At 42.5% G+C, this 19,532-nt stretch overlaps 1 protein-coding gene across 1 annotated transcript in view; it reads left to right on the top strand.

The window, feature by feature from the left end:
* LOC149322716 (uncharacterized) overlaps positions 1-19,532 on the top strand; it is a 94,866-nt gene that overhangs the window by 71,681 nt on the left and 3,653 nt on the right. The window contains exons 37-52 of the mRNA XM_089481945.1: positions 616-669; positions 1,638-1,691; positions 1,808-1,915; positions 2,574-2,627; positions 3,772-3,825; positions 7,301-7,462; positions 7,564-7,671; positions 9,910-10,017; positions 10,915-10,968; positions 12,239-12,346; positions 13,431-13,484; positions 15,000-15,107; positions 15,819-15,872; positions 17,213-17,320; positions 17,738-18,026; positions 18,929-19,116. Coding sequence (XP_089338071.1) covers positions 616-669; positions 1,638-1,691; positions 1,808-1,915; positions 2,574-2,627; positions 3,772-3,825; positions 7,301-7,462; positions 7,564-7,671; positions 9,910-10,017; positions 10,915-10,968; positions 12,239-12,346; positions 13,431-13,484; positions 15,000-15,107; positions 15,819-15,872; positions 17,213-17,320; positions 17,738-18,026; positions 18,929-19,116 — 1,665 coding nt within the window. The remainder of the gene's footprint in view (positions 1-615; positions 670-1,637; positions 1,692-1,807; positions 1,916-2,573; positions 2,628-3,771; positions 3,826-7,300; positions 7,463-7,563; positions 7,672-9,909; positions 10,018-10,914; positions 10,969-12,238; positions 12,347-13,430; positions 13,485-14,999; positions 15,108-15,818; positions 15,873-17,212; positions 17,321-17,737; positions 18,027-18,928; positions 19,117-19,532) is intronic.

Raw genomic sequence — 19,532 nt, forward strand, 5'->3', positions numbered from 1 at the left:
GGAGAAGAGACCAAGAAATATGGAAAAGTTTGAAAAAATATGTGTCTTGCCATTTAGCATATAGACATAGCTATTTAATAATACAGGGAATTCCCATTAGGAGATCAGAGGATGAGAATTGTTTAGCTGGGTCAATTCACTAACCATGTATCACAAGATCTGTCTAGCCCTGCTGCTCACATGTACTTTAGCTCTTAATATCACTATGTGATCTCCAGAGAGAATACATTTTTCACTCCAATCTTCATAGACCAGAACCTCAAATATTTTTTCGATCTCAGAATATTTATGACAGCAGAAACCATGTTGTTGTTGTTTGTTTATTTATGTATGTTATTATTTATGTACTTACATATTTTAGGTGCTTTATGGAAGAGGATGGTGATGATTGTTTAGTCTCATTTTCCTTGAATTGTTAATGAGGCTCAGAGCCCATAATTCTACCAGTACACGAATCCTGCCTATTCTCCTAAACTGGCTCTCTAGTAGTAGCAGAGAATAGTGTTACTTTCAGAAAACGGAGAAGTAAAGTCAAGTCTCTGCTGCTTTGTTTTAATGCTGAATTAGCATCTTGTCATTCTACTGCCTCACCTTTTCTCCTTTCTATCATTTCAGGGTGAATCTGGTCCTCCTGGCCCATCTGGTGCAGCTGGTGCGCGTGGTGCCCCTGTAAGTTTGATGTTACTCTGAATTGTTCTGGAAAGGGATATGGCCTGTAGAATCTCAGAAATCATGCCAGGGATTCACAGAACTCCCTTGAATAACACAGAAGCCAAATATGTATTCACCTTCCTGAGCTTGTTTCCCCATAGAGAGAGGGTGTATTGTACCCTGGCTTTATGGAAGGAGGGAGAAATTTGTCCTTTGAATAGCATCTAGCATAAACCAGAAAGAGAGCTATAAGTCTTAGCTGGATGACTGTCCATTGATAATTATGGATCTGTGACCTTCTATTGTTACGACTGATATTAAAAAAACAACAACAGTTCTCAGTATTGGAAGGTTGGGCTTTACTATGCTAAATGAAAAACAAAACAAAACAAAAGCCCTGATTCATGCCCCAACAAGTTAAAAGTGTGAAACTTTTTGCACAGGGCAGGAAACAGCAGCTGGTGGTCTGCAGGCCAGATCAGGACCCCTTTATCTTTCCTGAAGTGCCCCAATCAATCTAGTCAAGAAGTGGGAAGGAAGAACAAACCCTCCAGGATTTACTTGTCATTGTCTTGTGCATCTTTCTGAAAAAGCAAAGGCCAGTTAGTAGTCTCTTATCAGGGTGTCTAGGGAAACTAATTTATTCTGAGGACCCTCAGTCTGTGACATCATACGATCTGTCAAGAAGGGCAAAAGACCAGTCTCTCTCTCCTGAAGTGTTTTGGGAAGCCTATTTATTTTTAGGCCTTCTTGTCATTGACTTCATAGTTCTGAGCAGAAGAAGTCTGTCATGCTTCATGATGCTAATTTTATTGTTGATCTGAGTGTCTGTAAGAAGGCCCCAGAGTTCTGGTCCTTGGAAAACAAAACTGATCTTGAGACTACACAAGCTGGCCATCCTTGCCATAGGGCATCAGAAGATTAGATAGGTGGAGTCTCTTTACTTCTTTGGCTGTTTCCATGACTGACCACTGTTTTTGTTTTAGGGTGACCGTGGTGAACCTGGTGCTCCAGGTCCTGCTGGATTTGCTGGTCCCCCTGTGAGTACTGGCTGATACTTCCAAGGGAATTACTCTCCTTTTCCTTCTACAACGTGCTCCTGTGGCCATGGATTTTGGTCTCACCATGGACATTTCTGTCTTTTTCTATATTACAGGGTGCTGATGGCCAACCTGGTGCTAAAGGCGAACAAGGTGAATCCGGCCAAAAAGGAGATGCTGGGGCCCCAGGCCCTCAAGGTCCATCTGGTGCTCCTGGCCCACAGGTAAGTATAGCTCATTCCTTGTCCTGGTCTGTCTGTCAATGACTAGCAAGAGAGCAGGTTGGGACTCTTTGAGATGCTGTTGGGGAGAAGCCTTCTCTTTGAAAGAAGAATTGGATATCACAGCCACATTAGGGAATCTGGGATGGGTTTTAACCCGAGGTGGTTGTTGCAAAGCAGCACATGGGAATTTCAGTTCATACAGAAATTTCCCCGTAGTCATTAGTCAACTTGGAATACATGTACTTGTGGTAAAGCCAAATAGCAAAAAGTGTAGGTTCGATTCAGGCTCTGAGTCATGAGTTAGGCCTCAGCTGTGATACAAATACTTCATAATAAAGGATAGAAATGATTTCTGCTGTGGTGTTGAGTGCTGAAGATGCCCTGCAATATCTGTTGTTTTTTTAGTCTCACAAAACACCCTGTATGCCAAAGACCTGCTCCCTTTGCTACATGACACATACATACACACAAAATCAGTGAGGTCAGCATTGTGTAAAAGCGCAGCCAACAATAGATACTGTAAGCCAGGAGAATCCTGAAGTCTGAGGAAGGCTGTTTGCTTCTGTTAAATATATACTATGGAGGTGATTGACAGAAGCTCAGTGAAAAGAATCATTTTTATCTCCATCTACCCTGGTTTTGGTTTCTCTCTCTGCAGGGTCCAACTGGTGTGACTGGTCCAAAAGGAGCTCGTGGTGCACAGGGACCCCCAGTAAGTCATTCCCCTACTTCTGAATAACTTGCTTTCTTTTTGCAATGATATGATGTTAGAGGCTACTGTCAGAACAGAATACAGAGAAACAGAATGTTTCCCAATTGGCAAAGAGGTCAGACAAGACTAGAACTAGAAAAGATCCTAAAATGCAAAGATGTACAACTGAGCATAAAAGTTAGAATCATATAAGCCATTGTATTCCCTATTACCATGTATGGATGTGGGAGCTAGATAGTTAAGAAACAAGATAGAAAGAAAATCCATTCATTCGAAATGTGGTGCTGGAGAAGAGTGCTGAGGATGTCATGGGCAGCTAAAAAAATAAATAAATGGGTCCTAGAGCAGATCAATCCAGAAATCTCCCTAGAAGCCAAGATGACAAAACTGAGGCTATCATACTTTGGATACATCATGAGAAGCACAACTTACTGGAAAAATAACAATAATGCTAGGAAAGGTGGAGGGAAGTAAAAAGAGAAGAAAGCCACATGCTAGATGGATGGACTCTATTAAGGAGGTTATGGTTATGAATGTACAGAAACTAAGCAGAGTAGTGGAGGACAGGAGGTCTTGGAAATGTCTCATCAACAGTATCACCATGGGTTGAGATCAACTCTAGGACAGTTAACAACAACAAAATGATCTTAGATAGCTTCTTTCCTGGTTTCCTTACATGCACTGCTGGTATTAGCAGAAATAAATTTTCTGTCCTTGCTAATAACCTTGTGATTCAGCCCAGTTTTAAAAAACATTTTGTATTACTGATGGTTTGATCAGCTGTGCAGTCACACATTTCAGCACCTTGGAGAGGTTCAGTGTTGGAAGCCATCGAGGTGTATTTAGCCTTTTGTTGAGTATAGCTGGGAATTGATTTAGGGCAGCTGAAAAAACAAATGACTCCTTCATTCTATCTGCACTGTATTTGATCTCTATAGACACCAGTCAAGTTTTCCCTAATACTTTCCAAGCAGGGTGAAGTTCCAACAAGAGCTTATTTATCCTTCACTGAGATAGGCTGAAAACCAAGGGAGCGTTTTTGCCACTCCTTTGTCTGCCCACCATTTGGTGCTTCAAGTGTTTGCTGTGTTACAGCCTTTCAGATGTTCATTTCATGATTATTTTCCTTGCCTTTTCTTCCTAGGGTGCCACTGGATTCCCTGGTGCAGCCGGACGAGTGGGACCACCAGGCCCCAATGTAAGTTCAGTGTAGTTCAGTTACTGATTTTCATAATGAATTATCAACAACCTAGAAAGGGTGTTAACTGAGAATATCCAGGGCCATTTATCACCTTTACCTTATTAGAGAAAAAGTGGTTAAAGGTGTGAAGAATGTAGCAAGTGTGTTTGTGTATAAAACAAAACAAGGAATAAATAGACTTGTTCTCCATCTTTGGAGGTCCTTAAACAGAGGCTGGATGGCCATCTGTTGGGAGTGCTTTGATTGTGAGTTCCTGCATAGCAGAATGGGGTTGGACTGGATGGCCCTCGTGGTCTCTTCCAACTATGTGATTAGTGAATTCAAATATAAAATTATTTGGGAGATAAAAACATGGCAGTTGTATTGGGAATAAGTTGGAAGGGGGAAAAGCTCCAAGTCAGCTTTCTCCATGAAGTAGATAACTAAATGGACTACAATTCCCATAGTCTAAACTTTACTCTAAAGCAGTGATTCCCAAGCTTTGATCCTCCAGATATTTTGGACTTCATCTCCCAGGATTCCTTGATATTGCCTATGGTGACTGCAGCTTCTGGGAGTTGAAGTCCAAAATACCTGGAGAACCAAAGTTTGGGAATTTCTAGTCTAATCACAGGTGAAAATGAAGGACATTGTAGTCGAATACATTCAGAGCAGACCAGGATGAGAAAGGCTGCCCTAAATCCATAGAAAACAATTATGGATAGTGGACTAGATAGCATCCCTGACAAGAGGGATCTAGCCCTGATAGAAAATGAGAAAATGAGGTTGCAATCCTTTCATCTGCTTACAGGGAAGTATTATTTGCTTATTTAAGGCATTTATAACCCCCCTTCAGCCAAAAAGGCTCCCAGGGCGGCTTACAAACCACTAATTTGAAAATCTCTTGCCTTCAGATTTACAATCTAAATAAGTCACGAAGCATTAGGAAATGGAAATGGCAGTGAAAGAGAAGATTACATCTGGCAGATACTGCCTATTGTTCTCTTCCTCTAAGGCCATAGCAATGGTAGCTGGAATAGAGAGGTTGGGGTTAGGGCACGATGGAGTTATAACACAGTAAAACATACTTTAAATTAGAAATGTATACTGTTGTGCTGAACATATGGGACTGGGAAAAAACATCAGATGCTTAAATTGGGTTGCCTGGATATCACCATTATATTTAAGTCATGAGAAATATAGATATGTCTGTTCGTATTTCTTCATTTATTTGGCATCATATATCCTGCCCATTAGATCTAGAGGTGCAGTTGAAATGGCACAGTAAAACTAAAAGAGGATATAAAAGCTATGCCCTGTCTGAAGCAAATCTGAGGGTTTTGAAGCAATGCAGCAATCAACCAGCCAAGACGGGGTTCTGAAATAGCAGCAAGAAGTAATATAAAACCTATTTATTCAGAAGAGGTGATGAAACAGGGCAAGTGGGAAAACTTGGCAGGCTTCCTTAGACTAAGAGTGCAAAAAGCAGGCCCCATTATAATAAAAGGGTCTTCTTCCTTGAGATCTCTGGCTAATTTCAGAAAATAAAGGGGGGTGTTCCAAAAGTTTCCCCTTCCTCATCATATACCACAGGATTGCCTATGGGAACAGTTGCTTGGTCAACTTCCCTGGAATTTAAAGTACAATACTTGTGCTCCTGAAAATACTTATGTTCATCAAGACTGACTCACTGGAGTTTATCAGACAAGGGGAATTGGAAGTATAATCCGATTGCAATCTGAACGCAATCATGGGGTTTAACATTATTGCGTGATAACCCACTACACACAAATTCAGGCAATGGGAAGTAAGTCTGAACGCAATCGTGTCTTTTCACGTTATTGCGTGATAGACTGCCACACGCAAATTCGGGCAATGGCATGCTATTTTCGGGCAATGGTGAGCCAGTTCGAATGCAATGCGTATTCACGTAATTGCGCGAAACTAGCAACTTTAAGTGAATGCATTTTGGCCCCACTTTCTTTTCATTCGAATTTAAGAGAAATTCCTCCCGTTTGATAAACTCCGCTGATTGCAGGCTAAATGATTTCCTTACTCATCAGCCCTTTATACAAGGGCCATAGAAAATGCTGAGAGATACGTTTTGGGATAAAGGCAGAAAATTACATTAATCCCACCCCATCCTGAAAACAAGTGATGGCCACTGGAAACTGTCTTAGGCTCACTTTCACTATAGTTTTTAAAAGTGGTGGATAAGACACTGGTGTGGCAGTTTGAGCATTGGACTATGACTCTGGAGACCAGGGTTCGAATCCTGGCTCAGCCATGGAAACCTACTGGGTGATCTTGGGCAAATCACACTCAGCCTCAGAGGATGGCAAGAGCAAACCCCCTCTGAAGTAACTTGCCAAGAAAATCTCATGATAGATTCACCTTAGGGTTGCCGTAAGTTGGAAATGACTTGAAGGTACACAACCACAAAAAATGCATATTTCAGAATGGTTTAATCCCGGCAGGATATGATACAATTGACCCTTCCCATTGTATTTAATGGGACTAGAGCATCTGTGGATTTTGATATCCACAGAGGATATCCTCAGTGGATACCAAGGTCCCACTGTACTTTGGATAGTCCAGGTAGGATATGGATGTAGCTATCACAGTCTGATTGTTCTGATCCTCTGTACATTGGTTGCAGTAAAGGGCTTTTGTTGTATGTGTCCAAACTGAGACCTTTAAAATTGTAAATCATTTTAATTCTACTTGAAAAATAGATAGCTGGGTTCAAAATCTGAATAATTTCAAATATGAGAATGTACAAGAGGTGTTTAACATCTTTATTCTCATCCTTCAATATGGACCAGTAAAGGGAAAAGACAATTAAGTCAGTCCTAATGACTGATACTTCTCCCTTGCCTGGGATCCAGAGGAGCTTTTGACTCTAGTAGGTCCTGATGTCCATCTGGGATGCAGCCTAAGGTGGCCACATGCAAAAAAGACCAGGGCTCCTGTGCCTTTTCTGGTTATGAGGCCATATTCGCTGTATATGATCTCCAGGTAAAAGCATCAAGACACAGACCCTTTGCTCTGCTAATGCTCAGTCTGTCCATTGGTGGCCCAGTGTGTTAGATTAAATAGCCTTTGTAATTCTATTCAGAAATAAAAACCTCGGGGAGGGGGAACATTCCCAACATTACAGCTTTTGGGTAGTTTTAGACCTTTGGGAGATATCAAATAGATTTAAATTTTACTTTAAAACCCCACACACAAATTCACATTGTAGATGAATTAATTATTGTGCCACCAAAGCTAACAAATAGTAGTTATTTTCTGCACAAGATCCATGTTCACTTTTCAATCTGTGTGGTCTGCTGATGAATGAAGATACTACTATGTTTGTGTGGAAGATCAGTCTTTGGGAATTTTATTGGATGTTCATGTTTCCCACAATCTGGTGCATTATTTTTCTTCAAACCAGGGAAAGGTCATCTCACATTTTTTCTTCTACCTGCTCCATACCTTTTCCATCTAGGGTAATCCTGGACCCCCTGGCCCACCAGGCTCTGCTGGAAAAGATGGTCCCAAGGGTGCTCGTGGTGATGCAGGCCCAACTGGTCGTGCTGGTGATCCTGGTTTGCAAGGCCCTGCTGGTCCCCCAGGCGAGAAGGGAGAGTCTGGAGAAGATGGCCCTCCTGTATGTATTCACCTGGTCTTTTTTTGAAAACACAGTTGCCCTGCCCTACTGCTATTTCCTTTGTAAATGAATTGTTGTCTCTGCCTTTTCTTCCCACGCAGGGTGCTGATGGCCCACCTGGACCTCAAGGTTTGGCTGGTCAAAGAGGCATTGTGGGTCTCCCTGGTCAGCGTGGTGAGAGAGGTTTCCCTGGCCTGCCAGGTCCTTCTGTAAGTGATTTATGGCATTAAAAACAGGGAAGTGAGGGAATGACAGGTGACACAACCAAAAATAATGTAAAAATGACCTGTGGATGTTTGGTCAGAATAGAAATTTACTCCAATAATAATCAGCACTGATAGCTAAGCAATATGATATCATTAAGTGAGAGATGAGCTGCTCAAGCCTTAAAATTTAACCTCAGTAGGTCTAAATGGAGATGGGAGTTTATTTGGGTCACCAAAGCTCAATGCGTAGAGCACATGGCTTACAAATAGAAAAGGACTGAAGTTCAGTGACTGGCATCTCTAGTGAGAGGAATCTGATTGTCCCATTAGGGAAAAAGTCTTCACCTGAGATCATAGAGAATGGCTGCTAATCAGAGTTGTCAGCACTGTCCTAAGTGGATTATCAGCCAAATTTAGTAGTGTAAGACAAGCTTCCTATGGAGGATATCTCAGATGGCAGAGTTCTAAAAGATGGCTTGGCATATCGAAGTACCTCACAGTGTGTAGTGTAGTGTGTAGTGTTCGTCAATTTAAAGCTGATAATGTACAGTTTTGAAAATACATGTGTGGACAGTTTTCCATTCAAGTAAATAGTTCTGGAGATATTGAGTGAAGCTTCTCTAGGTGGCCTGTCTCCTTTCTGAAGATGAATAAGAAATGTATTCAGTTTGTACTTTGGTGTACACTGAAGGGAAGCAACTAGCTGCAAGCAATGTTGTTGGCCAGAATCCTCTATCACAGTCTGCATTATGCATTGTTACATATACTTAGCTATGTAGCATAGGTGCTAAGAAATCCTGTCGGTGAAATGCAAAAATGGATAATAGGAAACCAGCAAGAGTGTCCTCAGGCACATCAGGCTCTACCAATAGCCACCGGCCCCCTTGCACATTGGTCACTTTGCCAGCTCCTCTATATAGTAGGCTGCCCTTTGCTGAATATGGACATTATGGAATGGTTCAATTTTAATTTCCGCAGACATAAATTGATTTCCATGGATGTAAACCCCCAGCAGGATTCCAGCCTTTAACTCCAGTCAACCCTCCACATTTGCGGGTTTGACTTTTGTGAATTTCATTATTCACAAATTAATTGTTGTTGCCTCCAGTGCTACCCTCTGTCATTTTTAATAGGGACTGCAAGCTTCACGAAACTGAGAAAGTGTAAATGCGCAGCAAGGCTTGTAAGTCCCTACTTAAAATTGTATAGAGCAGCAGCAGAGGTGGTGGAAAGTCCTGCTAGCCACCCATTTCTGACTTGCAAAGGAACCCTGCTGCCTTGAAGACAGCAACGTGGGTTGAACATACTGGTCATACTTTTTTTGTATGTTAAATATGGTTGAGGAGGACTAGGGTTTTTTTGCATTTTTTCCATTTTTGCAGGGTCCTGCACCCCTAACCCCAGAAAGGCTGACTGTAGTTGCTTTTCTGGCAATGTGGGTGTAACCATGGTACATTTTAAAAGCGATATAATGAATGAATGTAAGCAAAGATACTTTACTGGTATAATGAGTAATAATTTCTATTTAAAAAAGTAACTTTAAAAAGTAACATTTTGAGAGGTGTTTTTATACATTTTCTTGGATTTTATGCCATTCTCTTACCAGTCCTAAGCTTCCCTTTTAGAAGAAACAGAAAGTAATAAAATAAATAGCTAGCAGTACATAGTGAAGCAATTAATTTTTTTCATCATCGCAATGTGTAATAGGAAAATCTTACTTTTCAAACACTCCTGTAATGAATAATAGAACAAATTACTTTTGAAAAGTAATTTTCCAAGTTCTGATGTGAATTTCCATTTTCTGGATGTAAATATAAACCAGAATGCATTTCATAGCTCAAACTCATTTTCATGAAGCTTACAGTGCAGAACACAAAGAAAGATGTTCACCAAAAACAGAAAAAGGAAAAAAAGTCCAGACATAGTGTACAAAGGCGTACAAATGCATATATTTTGCAGGGAAGTGCACAAAAATGCTTTCTTCAGTGGGAAAAGTACTTATAAAATTATTACATTTGAAAAAAAGTCTACAAAAATGTGTATACTTTGAAAAAAAATGGTGTGTGGACACAAAATGCATGCTTATATGAATGGTGGGAAAGTGCTGTCCAATGTGGAAATAGAATGGAACAAGATTAATGGTGAGAAAATGTGTGAACTTTCGTGATATTGTAATTTGATGGCTTTCCTTTGAACAGAAGGTCCTGTTTTCACCTGAGCTGAATTGTTTTTCTTCACCAGGGTGAGCCTGGTAAACAAGGAGCTCCTGGTGGTCCTGGGGACAGAGGCCCACCTGGTCCCGTTGGCCCACCTGGTCTGACTGGTCCCTCTGGCGAGCCTGGACGAGAGGTGAGAAAAGCCAATCTGTTGGGTGTAGGATGTGGAAAACAAAGTGTGTGCATGGAAGTGGGGGAATCCTCTATTTAAACTGATATCCACCTTCCTTCTGCTGCTGCTACCTAGCTATTTATGCCTGAAGTTCAGAAAAAAATAAAGTATTCTTTCTTTCTAATGTTTCAGAATGAAACAAATCTAAATTAATTGGATTTCCAGTTTGCAGAAGAGTTGGCATGCTAGTCTATTGAAGTAAAATGATAAGGAGTTGTATGTTGCCTTGTAATCCTAACAAATGTATTATTGTGTAGCTTTTGTGGATTACAATCCATTTGCTCAGAAGCATGGAATACAGTCTTAGAGATTTAACAGTATACATACAGTGGGCCTTTGATGCCTGCTGGGGTTTGGTTCCAGAACCTTCCGTGGATACAAAAATCTGGGGATGCTTAAGTCCCATTATATACAACTGCATAGTATATAAAGTGGCAACATCAAGGGTTGCTTTTCAGACCTTTGGGGGGGGGGCAGAGCTATTTTCAAGCTGTGGATGGTTGAATCCATGGATGCAGTACCTAACTGTATATATCTGTGTGTGTGTACACACACACACACACACACACACACACACACACACACACACACTGTGCAACTATTACCTCAGGTTAGAATTGTCTGGGAAGAAATGACAATTTTCCTGCAAAATAAGACGGTAATTTGGGATGAATAAAAAAAAGAATGCCAAGATTTTTTGTCAGAGACAGCTGCCAGCTGGAGATACTCAGCTGGGAAAGGTTCAGTGTTAATGCAAACTACTCCCCAAGTTGTTGTTATACTGCTGCTCAAAAAGACATGTTCAGCAACTTCCTTGGCTGCTAAGAAGTCATCACCTCCCTTTCTTCTCGTTCTCAGGGCAATCCTGGTTCAGATGGTCCTCCAGGAAGAGATGGTTCTCCTGGAGTGAAGGTAAGTGTCCACCCCAAAGGGATATTAGCCACTGTTATCTTTCAAGATACCTAGCTCAAGAGTTCTACTGTTCCTCTCACCCCATTGCTCCTTTAACTTGGCCAGCAATTTCCCAAATATCAAAGTCCCTCTTTATCGTCTGTGTGGATATCATAAAGCTGTCTGGCTGCAGTCTCATTGCAGAGTCCAGGTGTGGACAGTAGGATGCCTGCCCCTCCATTGCTTCCTCCCCCTGCCCACCATCTCAGCGTCTGTCTTCTGCTCTTCAGATCAACATTTTATCTTGCCTCCATTGTTCCATGCCGCCCCCTCCTTAGGAGAATAAACTGTTTAATATTCCATTTATGTAAATTATCATTGGCGGGTTACAGACCGCCATGAAAGTATGCGCAGAGCACGTACTAGGGTTAGGAAGGGGCGGTGCTTCCGCACCCCCCAACCCTAGTATGTGCTCCGCATGTACAAAATGGCGTCAGCCATTCCACACGGCCGCCGCCATGATGGCGTGATGAACGCGCCACCTCCAAACAAGGCGGCGCGGATGTGACGCCATCGCTCCATGCAAGGGTGCTTAATGCGCCCTTTGCGCGGAGCAGGAAGGAGCTCCGTTTCGGAGCTCTTTTCTGGTTTGCGTCGCTGGGCGCAGCCTTCAGACAGCTGTGCCCAGCAATGCACGGGAGAAAGGGGCCAAGCGGCCCCTTTCTCCTCCTCCCCGCCGCCGCGGGGTGTCCTTGGGGCTTGAAGCCCCAAGGACACCCCTTTCCAGGCTGCGGGGAAGTGGGTTTTTGCCGCTTCCCCGCAGCCTGCAAAGCGGCGGATTGGGGTCTCGGAGACTGCCAGTCTGGCAGCTGAGACCCCGATACACCGGGGAAAGGTGCGCCTACAGGCCGCCCCAAAGGGGAGGTCTGTAACACACCATTATTTTGGTCACAAAACAAAACATTTACTTTGGTCACAAAATGGGAACTTTTTAGTCCCTGAGAACTAGGTAGCATCCCTAGCTTCCCAAGGGAGAGGCTAAGTTTTTCCTTTGGCATTGCATTGTCCATGTTTTCTGTGTAGGGCTACAGTTGCTCCATGCCTGTTGCCAAAAACCTTTTGAAAATCTTTCCTGACTGTTCCTTCAGCCCTAGCACTTGGCCATTTCTCCTCACACTCTGGAACTAGGCAAATAAGTAGGGAGGGTTGGTGTGAAATGTATTGGATCATTGTCCCTCAGCTCTTCCTCTGCATACATGGGATGTAACCCTTCAACTTTGTCCCCCAACAGGGTGATCGTGGTGAGACTGGTCCTGTTGGTAGTCCTGGCGCTCCTGGCCCACCTGGCTCTCCAGGCCCCGTTGGTCCAACTGGCAAGCAAGGAGACAGAGGAGAATCTGTAAGGGCCCAATAACCCGGTGAAATGGTTTTAACTTAAGTGTTAAGTTGTTCAAATGTAGAAATCACATATTCATTATATACTATAACATAATCTCATCTTTCCCTACATTTGCTACAAGTATTGATCAGATATTGCTATGTTTGCTGTGTCTGTGAACTTAACAGTTCATAACATATGAGTATGTCTTTATTTCTGCTTCTGCAGTCCTCTTTTAATGACATCGCAAAGTAAGGAAGTTCTTGGTTCTAGAAAATTGTTCTTATTCTGTAATCCCCTAGCAGTGTGTCTTTGGACTGTTGATTTTTACATTAACAGCCATATTCCTGTTTTCCTGGATCCATACAGAATGTATTTTTCCCAGTCATATGCTAAACAAATTCTTCCTGACTGGTTAATTCTAAGTACTGCCTGGGCAAGGAGATCTGGGGCTTTCATCACTCTCTATTAAGTAGGCTGAACTGCATGTCAGAGATATACTTTAGTTTAGTCTTCTCCTTGTTGGTTCCTTCAGATACAAGGACACTACCTCTGAAGACATGCCCTGTTCATTCAGCTTCAGAAGCATGTGACTGGCTATTGTTAGAACAGAATGGTAGATTAGACAGAATTTACCATGATGTAACAAGACCATTCATAATGGGATACTATGAGAGATTACTTGAACGGCCTTCTGAATAGTTTAAATGTGGCTTCTCTCTTTGGCATTGTGACATTTTATTCCTCCAAAATATGTAGATGCTCCAGGATTTCCCAGTTGGGATGTAGTGCCCAGTAATATGTAGTTTGTTTTATCCTCAAAACCAAAATACTCCTGTAAGTGTGTGTGTGTGTGTGAGAGAGAGAGAGAGAGAGAGAGAGAGAGAGAGAGAGACAGCAAGCGAGCTTCTGACTCCTTTCCAGTTTGGGAGCTTTTCTGCTACATATATTCACCCCCTTAATTTGCTGGGTAGTTTGGTCCAGTCCTTGAAAAGGGAAACCCTATGTAACAAACTGGATGGCTACTAATCACAGCCTCTAATCCCATCTCATGGATGGAAGAGAGAGCATGGTGAATTTATAACCTGTTTTTCTCTTTCTGCAGGGTGCTCAAGGTCCGCTGGGTCCTCCTGGTCCTGCAGGTGCACGTGGCATGCCTGTGAGTATTTTTCTTTCACTTCACATCATTCTTCCTGGACTCCTGTAAATGTTTTGAGGAATTCTCTTATAAGGCCAAATGTCACCAAGGCAAGAGACAATGGCTGGAATCCTCTATCACAGTCTATGTTATGTATACTTAGCTACATAGCACAGGCACTAAGAAACACTATTTGTGATCTTTAAAGATGCGTAACAGGACACTGGTAAAGAGAACCAGTGTGGTGCTGTGTTTTGAGAAACTGAGAAGTAAAATATGATTATGTCAATCTCACTTAATATGTTAGGCACTGCAAAGTAATATATAGTTTATAAAACTGTTTTTAAAAGATGGAGTCCTATATATTTTAAATGAACCCAGTAAAGGTCCCATAGATGTCTACTCCATCTGCTGCCTTCACCAGAGGATGTCATCATACTACTCTTTCAATATGACTTGATGTCACTACTACAGACCACTTACTATTTCTGAAACTCCTCAGCACTAAAAAAGGACAGAGAGTCATAGACATTGTGTCTTACTTTATAAGTATCAAGTATTATCTCTCTCCTTCTAGCTATAATCTTATTGTTCACCCATTGTGCAAACGCAGAAGTATATTTTCTAAATTCCATTCTGTGAGTGTGCTCCAGTGTTGTTTGTTTGCATTGGCCCAAATTTCCCCATGGAGGCTGGAATTCAGAATGAATTCTTCTCCAGTTTCTCTTAAGTGGTCACTCTTTCTCCCAGTGCTTGCAAGACATCACGGCAAATAAGTAATAGGCAATCAGAAGAAATTGTGTCACCTCAGGCACACTCTGATGCCACACAGTGGCTTGTAGACTGAGCCACTTGCAGGAGTAATGGAGTCCCTTTGTGACAGCAGAACATAATACCAGCAAGGATGGTGGCCAAGCAGAAGTGAGTAGTTTGGGCATTCATGTCTAGTTGTGCCAACAGCTGTTTAAGCAGTGTTCAAATGAGACACCACAGGATATTGTGACACAGGTACCAAGCAGGGGCATCACTAGGGAATGCAGGGGAGGCAGAACACACCAGGTGACACCTCAGAGGGGAGTGTCTGTCTTCCGGTGTGGAGTGTAACATCTCTCCATGGGTTGACCTAGGCTCTTGAAGAATGATGGTCCTGTCCAGAGGTGGTAAGAAGGCCAGCCAGGATGCTGGCAGCATGCCATAGTGAATGCCTGGAGGCCTCTCTCACTGCTGAATGGCACCTGAACCTCTTAAGGACTTCAAACAGGGGTAGTAGACCAGAACAATCCAGGACATAGACAGTTCTTTGGGTGTGTTGGTCCATCAGCCATTGGCAACAAGTAGACTGGTTCCCTTTTCTTCCATAATTTACTCCTGATGGACCATTGGCATGATGGTTCTGAACCTGAGGGAGACAGCATGAGTTACTACTGCACTGGGGTGACACCAACCATAGTGATGCCACTGGCACCAAGATATCACTGTGCCAAACTCTATATGCCAATCTTTTGCCATTAATGTGCCTTCTGCTCTCTTTTTTAGGGTCCACAAGGTCCTCGTGGTGACAAAGGTGAAGCTGGCGAGGCAGGAGAGCGTGGTCTGAAGGGTCACAGAGGATTCACTGGTCTGCAGGGTCTTCCTGGACCTCCTGTAAGTTTGGGATTCAGCACATGACCAGGGCAGGATCCAACCCAAGGCTTTCTAAGTTTGCTGTTGCCTTTAGGGAGTCCCAGTTTTGCCCTTTCTTGTGGCTGGGTCTGTAAACATACTTGTTTCTGGCCTTGGGGAGTGTTAGTTGTTGGACTACAGCATCCAGAACCTCCCAGCACTAGCTATGCCAATTAGGGATTCTGGAGTTGTTGTCCAAAAGAAACTTTCTCAAGCTCTATTCTTCGCTAAAGGCTTAATAAATCAGCACCTAGGAATACTAGTGATTTCGTATTGTTTCAGACTTTAATCTTATTAGAGATTTCTCAGCTAAAGCATCCGTGTGTGGTGGGCAAGTTCCCCAGAGAGACAATTTGTCCACTGCTGGCTGTCTTTCCCAAATATGGTAGGCTGGAATATGTTCTGGTGTACTCGCAATCATACAGAGTAATAGCGAGGCTGAACTGTGCTGTCCAACCATCCCAAAGTGTTCTCTCCAGCATTCAGGGACTCCATGGCAGATGTGCAAGGGATCTTTGGGAAATCAGGTCATATTTAAAAAAAAAAAAACAGGCAAAAGGTAGAAAACCAGAGTGGTAAGCTATGTTCCTTGAAGCCATTTTCTATAAAGAGAGATGCACTATGCTGGAAGGAGTCTTTTGCAGAGAAGTCATTAAAAGGTTGATATGATGTTGTGTGCTGTTTCTTCCTCAGGGTCCTTCTGGAGATCAAGGTGCATCTGGTCCTGCTGGTCCCTCTGGCCCCAGGGTAGGTCCACTCTATAAGAAGCTCATTTCCTTACTAAAAATTCAGGGATTATTACATCATCACAGGTATTAGGATCTACTGTGTAATTTCTTTATTCACCAAGTGTCCTGCAAGTGGTAGAGTATTTATTTTTCATTTGGCAGAATTCAGGATTGTTTTGGATAGAATTCTGGAGCCTGAATACTTGATGCTGATAGGTTTTGGAATAAATACCTGTATTTAGAAGGAGAGAATGTAATGAGAGTATTTAACAAATAGTCTTGTAGCATTTTAAATACTAACCAAGCAATTGTAAGAGGAGGTGAGGGAATGAGGTTGGCTGTTCTTCCAAAGACCTGATAGGGGTTGGGCTTGTTACTGAACATAAAGAAAACAAAAATAACGACCACGGAGGACCTACATAAATTCAACCTAGACAATGAGGAAATCAAAATAAAGATTTCTGATACCTTTAATCAAATATTGATCAGAAAGGAGACTGCAATCAAGAATCAGAAGAAGACTAGGAACGGGAAGGGGAGTGATGAAAGAACTAGTCAAGATCCTAAAGAGAAAAGATATACAGCTGAGCGCTAAAATTAGAATCATCCAAGCCATTGTATACCCCATCACCATGTGTGGATGTGAGAACTGGACAGTGAAGAAAGTAGACAAATAGAAAATCAACTCTTTTGAGCTGTGGTGCTGGAAAAGAGTGCTGAGAATACCATGGATCACAAAAAGACAAACAGATGGGTCCTTGATCAGATCAAGCCTGAACTCTCCCTGGTAGCTGATAAAATTGAGGCTGTCGTACTTTGGCCACATCATGAGAAGGCATGACTCATTAGAAATGACAATAATGCTAGGAAAGGTTAAAAAAAAAGTAGAAAGAGAGGAAGATAACACTCCAGATGGCTACGCTTAATCAGGGAGGTCACGGGCCTGAATCTAAAAGACTTAAGCAGAACAGTGAACGATAGGGGGTCTTGGAGATGTCTCATTCCTAGGGTCGCCATGAGTCATGATTAAATTGAGGGCAGGCAAAACAACAACTTGGGGTGGAGGAAAACCCAATGTGTATATTTGTGTTTTTGGTTTTGCCAAATAATATCTGAAATACCATTATGTTCACAGTTCCTACTTGGCTACTTCTGAGGATGGTTCTCTGTAGATTATATTCCCTGCAAAACAGCATAGGGGGCATACTGAATTATGGATTATGTGATTATGGAGGAGATCTTGGGAAACACCAGAGATTATTTCAGTGGTACTGTCACATGTCAGCTGGTGCATTTCCTGTCTGGCCCCATTTTCAGGGGCAGCCTGGTTCTCATGCATCCTTTTTGGTTCTCTCCTAGGGTCCTCCAGGCCCTGTTGGTCCCTCTGGCAAAGATGGTTCCAATGGAATGCCCGGCCCAATTGGTCCTCCTGGTCCCCGTGGTCGTAGTGGAGAAACTGGTCCTGCTGTAAGTATCCAGAGAAAGAGGTAAATAGAATATGAGATGTCACATCCCAGGTGGGAATAGTCACAGAGTTGGCCAGCATTTTCATCTTTTTGAGGATGATCTGTAGCACTTTCTGATGAGAAGGGACTTTTCTAAATTATGAGGACTGCATAATGGTCCATTTTAAGCCTGAATAAATTTAATGGTTTCAATTTAAGTACCGCAGAGCAGGAAAAAGTGTAAAGAGTTGATCCAACTCCCTCCTGCCAAGAAGCAGGACTGAATTTTCCTTGCAGGCCCTCCCTGGGCAACTTAGTCCCATTTTGGTGTCAACAGATAATTTGGGCATGGGGAAACTCGGCAGGAATGGTGTACAGAGATTCACATTTGTTTGATAGCAAGCATTTCAGGACTGTCTCCTTTCCTCTAACTCTGCAGGGTCCTCCTGGGAATCCCGGACCTCCTGGTCCTCCTGGACCACCTGGACCTGGTATTGACATGTCAGCCTTTGCTGGCCTGGGTCAGACAGAGAAAGGACCCGATCCTCTGCGCTACATGCGAGCCGACCAGGCTTCCAGTAACCTGCGGCAGCATGATGTTGAGGTCGACGCGACCCTGAAGTCACTGAACAACCAGATTGAAAGCATCCGAAGCCCAGAAGGCAGCAAGAAGAATCCAGCGCGTACCTGTCGTGACCTGAAACTCTGCCACCCTGAATGGAAGAGTGGTGAGTCTTAATGGGACTTGATACTGTTTGGTTGTGTGGGGGAGAGACACACATGCTTTCTGTTGCTCAGAAGCATAATAATGAGCCAAGAGAGGGCCAGGCATTTCACCACTGAGGGTGAAATAGCTCATGAATTTCACCACAGAGTACAATATGAAGATCAGCAGATGACAATTTAACAATCAGCTTTCAGCTGCTGCTTTAAAAATCAAAACAATCATACTTCTGTTTTTCATTGTGGCTTATATTATTTCTTTTTTCCTACTTTAACTTTTTATTATCATTTTTTCAATGATGGTTTTTAACTTTTCATTCATGATCTGGTACGTCCAAGCCTTAAACCAATTGATAGTCTGAACAGAAATGGACCCCACTGAATGAATGAAACTTACATAGCATTGATTTACCAAGTCCTCATTTGTTCAGTGGATCTACTGCAGGTGGGCCTATTGGTAAGTTAGGCCTTTAATTCCATTCTCTGAATGTGTGTATGTGGCTTCAGGCTGCCTACTGCCTTATGCTGACCCCATGAATTTCATAGGGTTTTCTTAGGCAAGGAATACATGGAGATGCTTTGCTATTGCCACCTCTGAAATGTAGGTTACAGCAGCTGGTATTCCTTTGCAGTCTTCCATTGAAGTACTAACCAGGCCTGACCCTGTTCAGCTTCTGAGATCAAATGTGATCTGGTGTCTTCCGAGTATTTAATCCCTCTGTTTTCTTAGTGGTAGTATTAATTGCTTGGCTTTCTGATGTATGCAGGGGATAGAAAGTGGTATTTGTAGGAAACTTAATGTGGCCTAGAAGTAGAGAGAGATGAATGGAGTGTAGATATGTATGAATATATGTATAAGGAAAGAGAGAGAAACACTTTTCTGACTACTGCTTTCTTAATTTTGCAGGTGACTATTGGATTGACCCCAACCAGGGCTGCACTTTGGATGCCATAAAGGTTTTCTGCAACATGGAGACTGGAGAGACCTGTGTCTACCCCAAGCCTAGCAGCATTCCCAAGAAGAACTGGTGGACAAGCAAAAGCAAGGATAAGAAGCACATTTGGTTTGGAGAGACCATCAATGGAGGGTTCCACGTAAGTGGCCCTAGTTAAGATGTCATGGATGGACCACCAAATGTAACACCAGTAGTCTGTGCGGGTCCCATTTCATCACCCCCTTTTACCACTTATCACAGCTGTCCCATAGTCATGTTGTTTTCCATCCACAACTTGGAAAGTCTGAAATCAAAAGAAGCAGCATCAGCAGTGCAAGTGCCATCCTGGCACTATGAAGGTCCAGCTAGAATTAATTTCTGAAAATCACATATTTTCCCTTGCTTAGTGATTTATTTTATTTTTTATTTCTTTTTGGAGCACAACTTCAGTAGTAGTAAAAGTCCTGGAAAGGGCTATATTCAAATCCTTAAGCCAATATCTTCTTCATGCACAACACTAGCAGCTGCATTTTTTTTTTTTTTTAGCATTGCAGTATTGACAAGTGATACAAATTC

The sequence above is a fragment of the Sceloporus occidentalis genome, unplaced genomic scaffold, assembly GCF_023333645.1.
Source record: "Sceloporus occidentalis isolate IW3139 unplaced genomic scaffold, rSceOcc1.0.p SCAF_1, whole genome shotgun sequence".
NCBI lineage: Eukaryota > Metazoa > Chordata > Lepidosauria > Squamata > Phrynosomatidae > Sceloporus > Sceloporus occidentalis.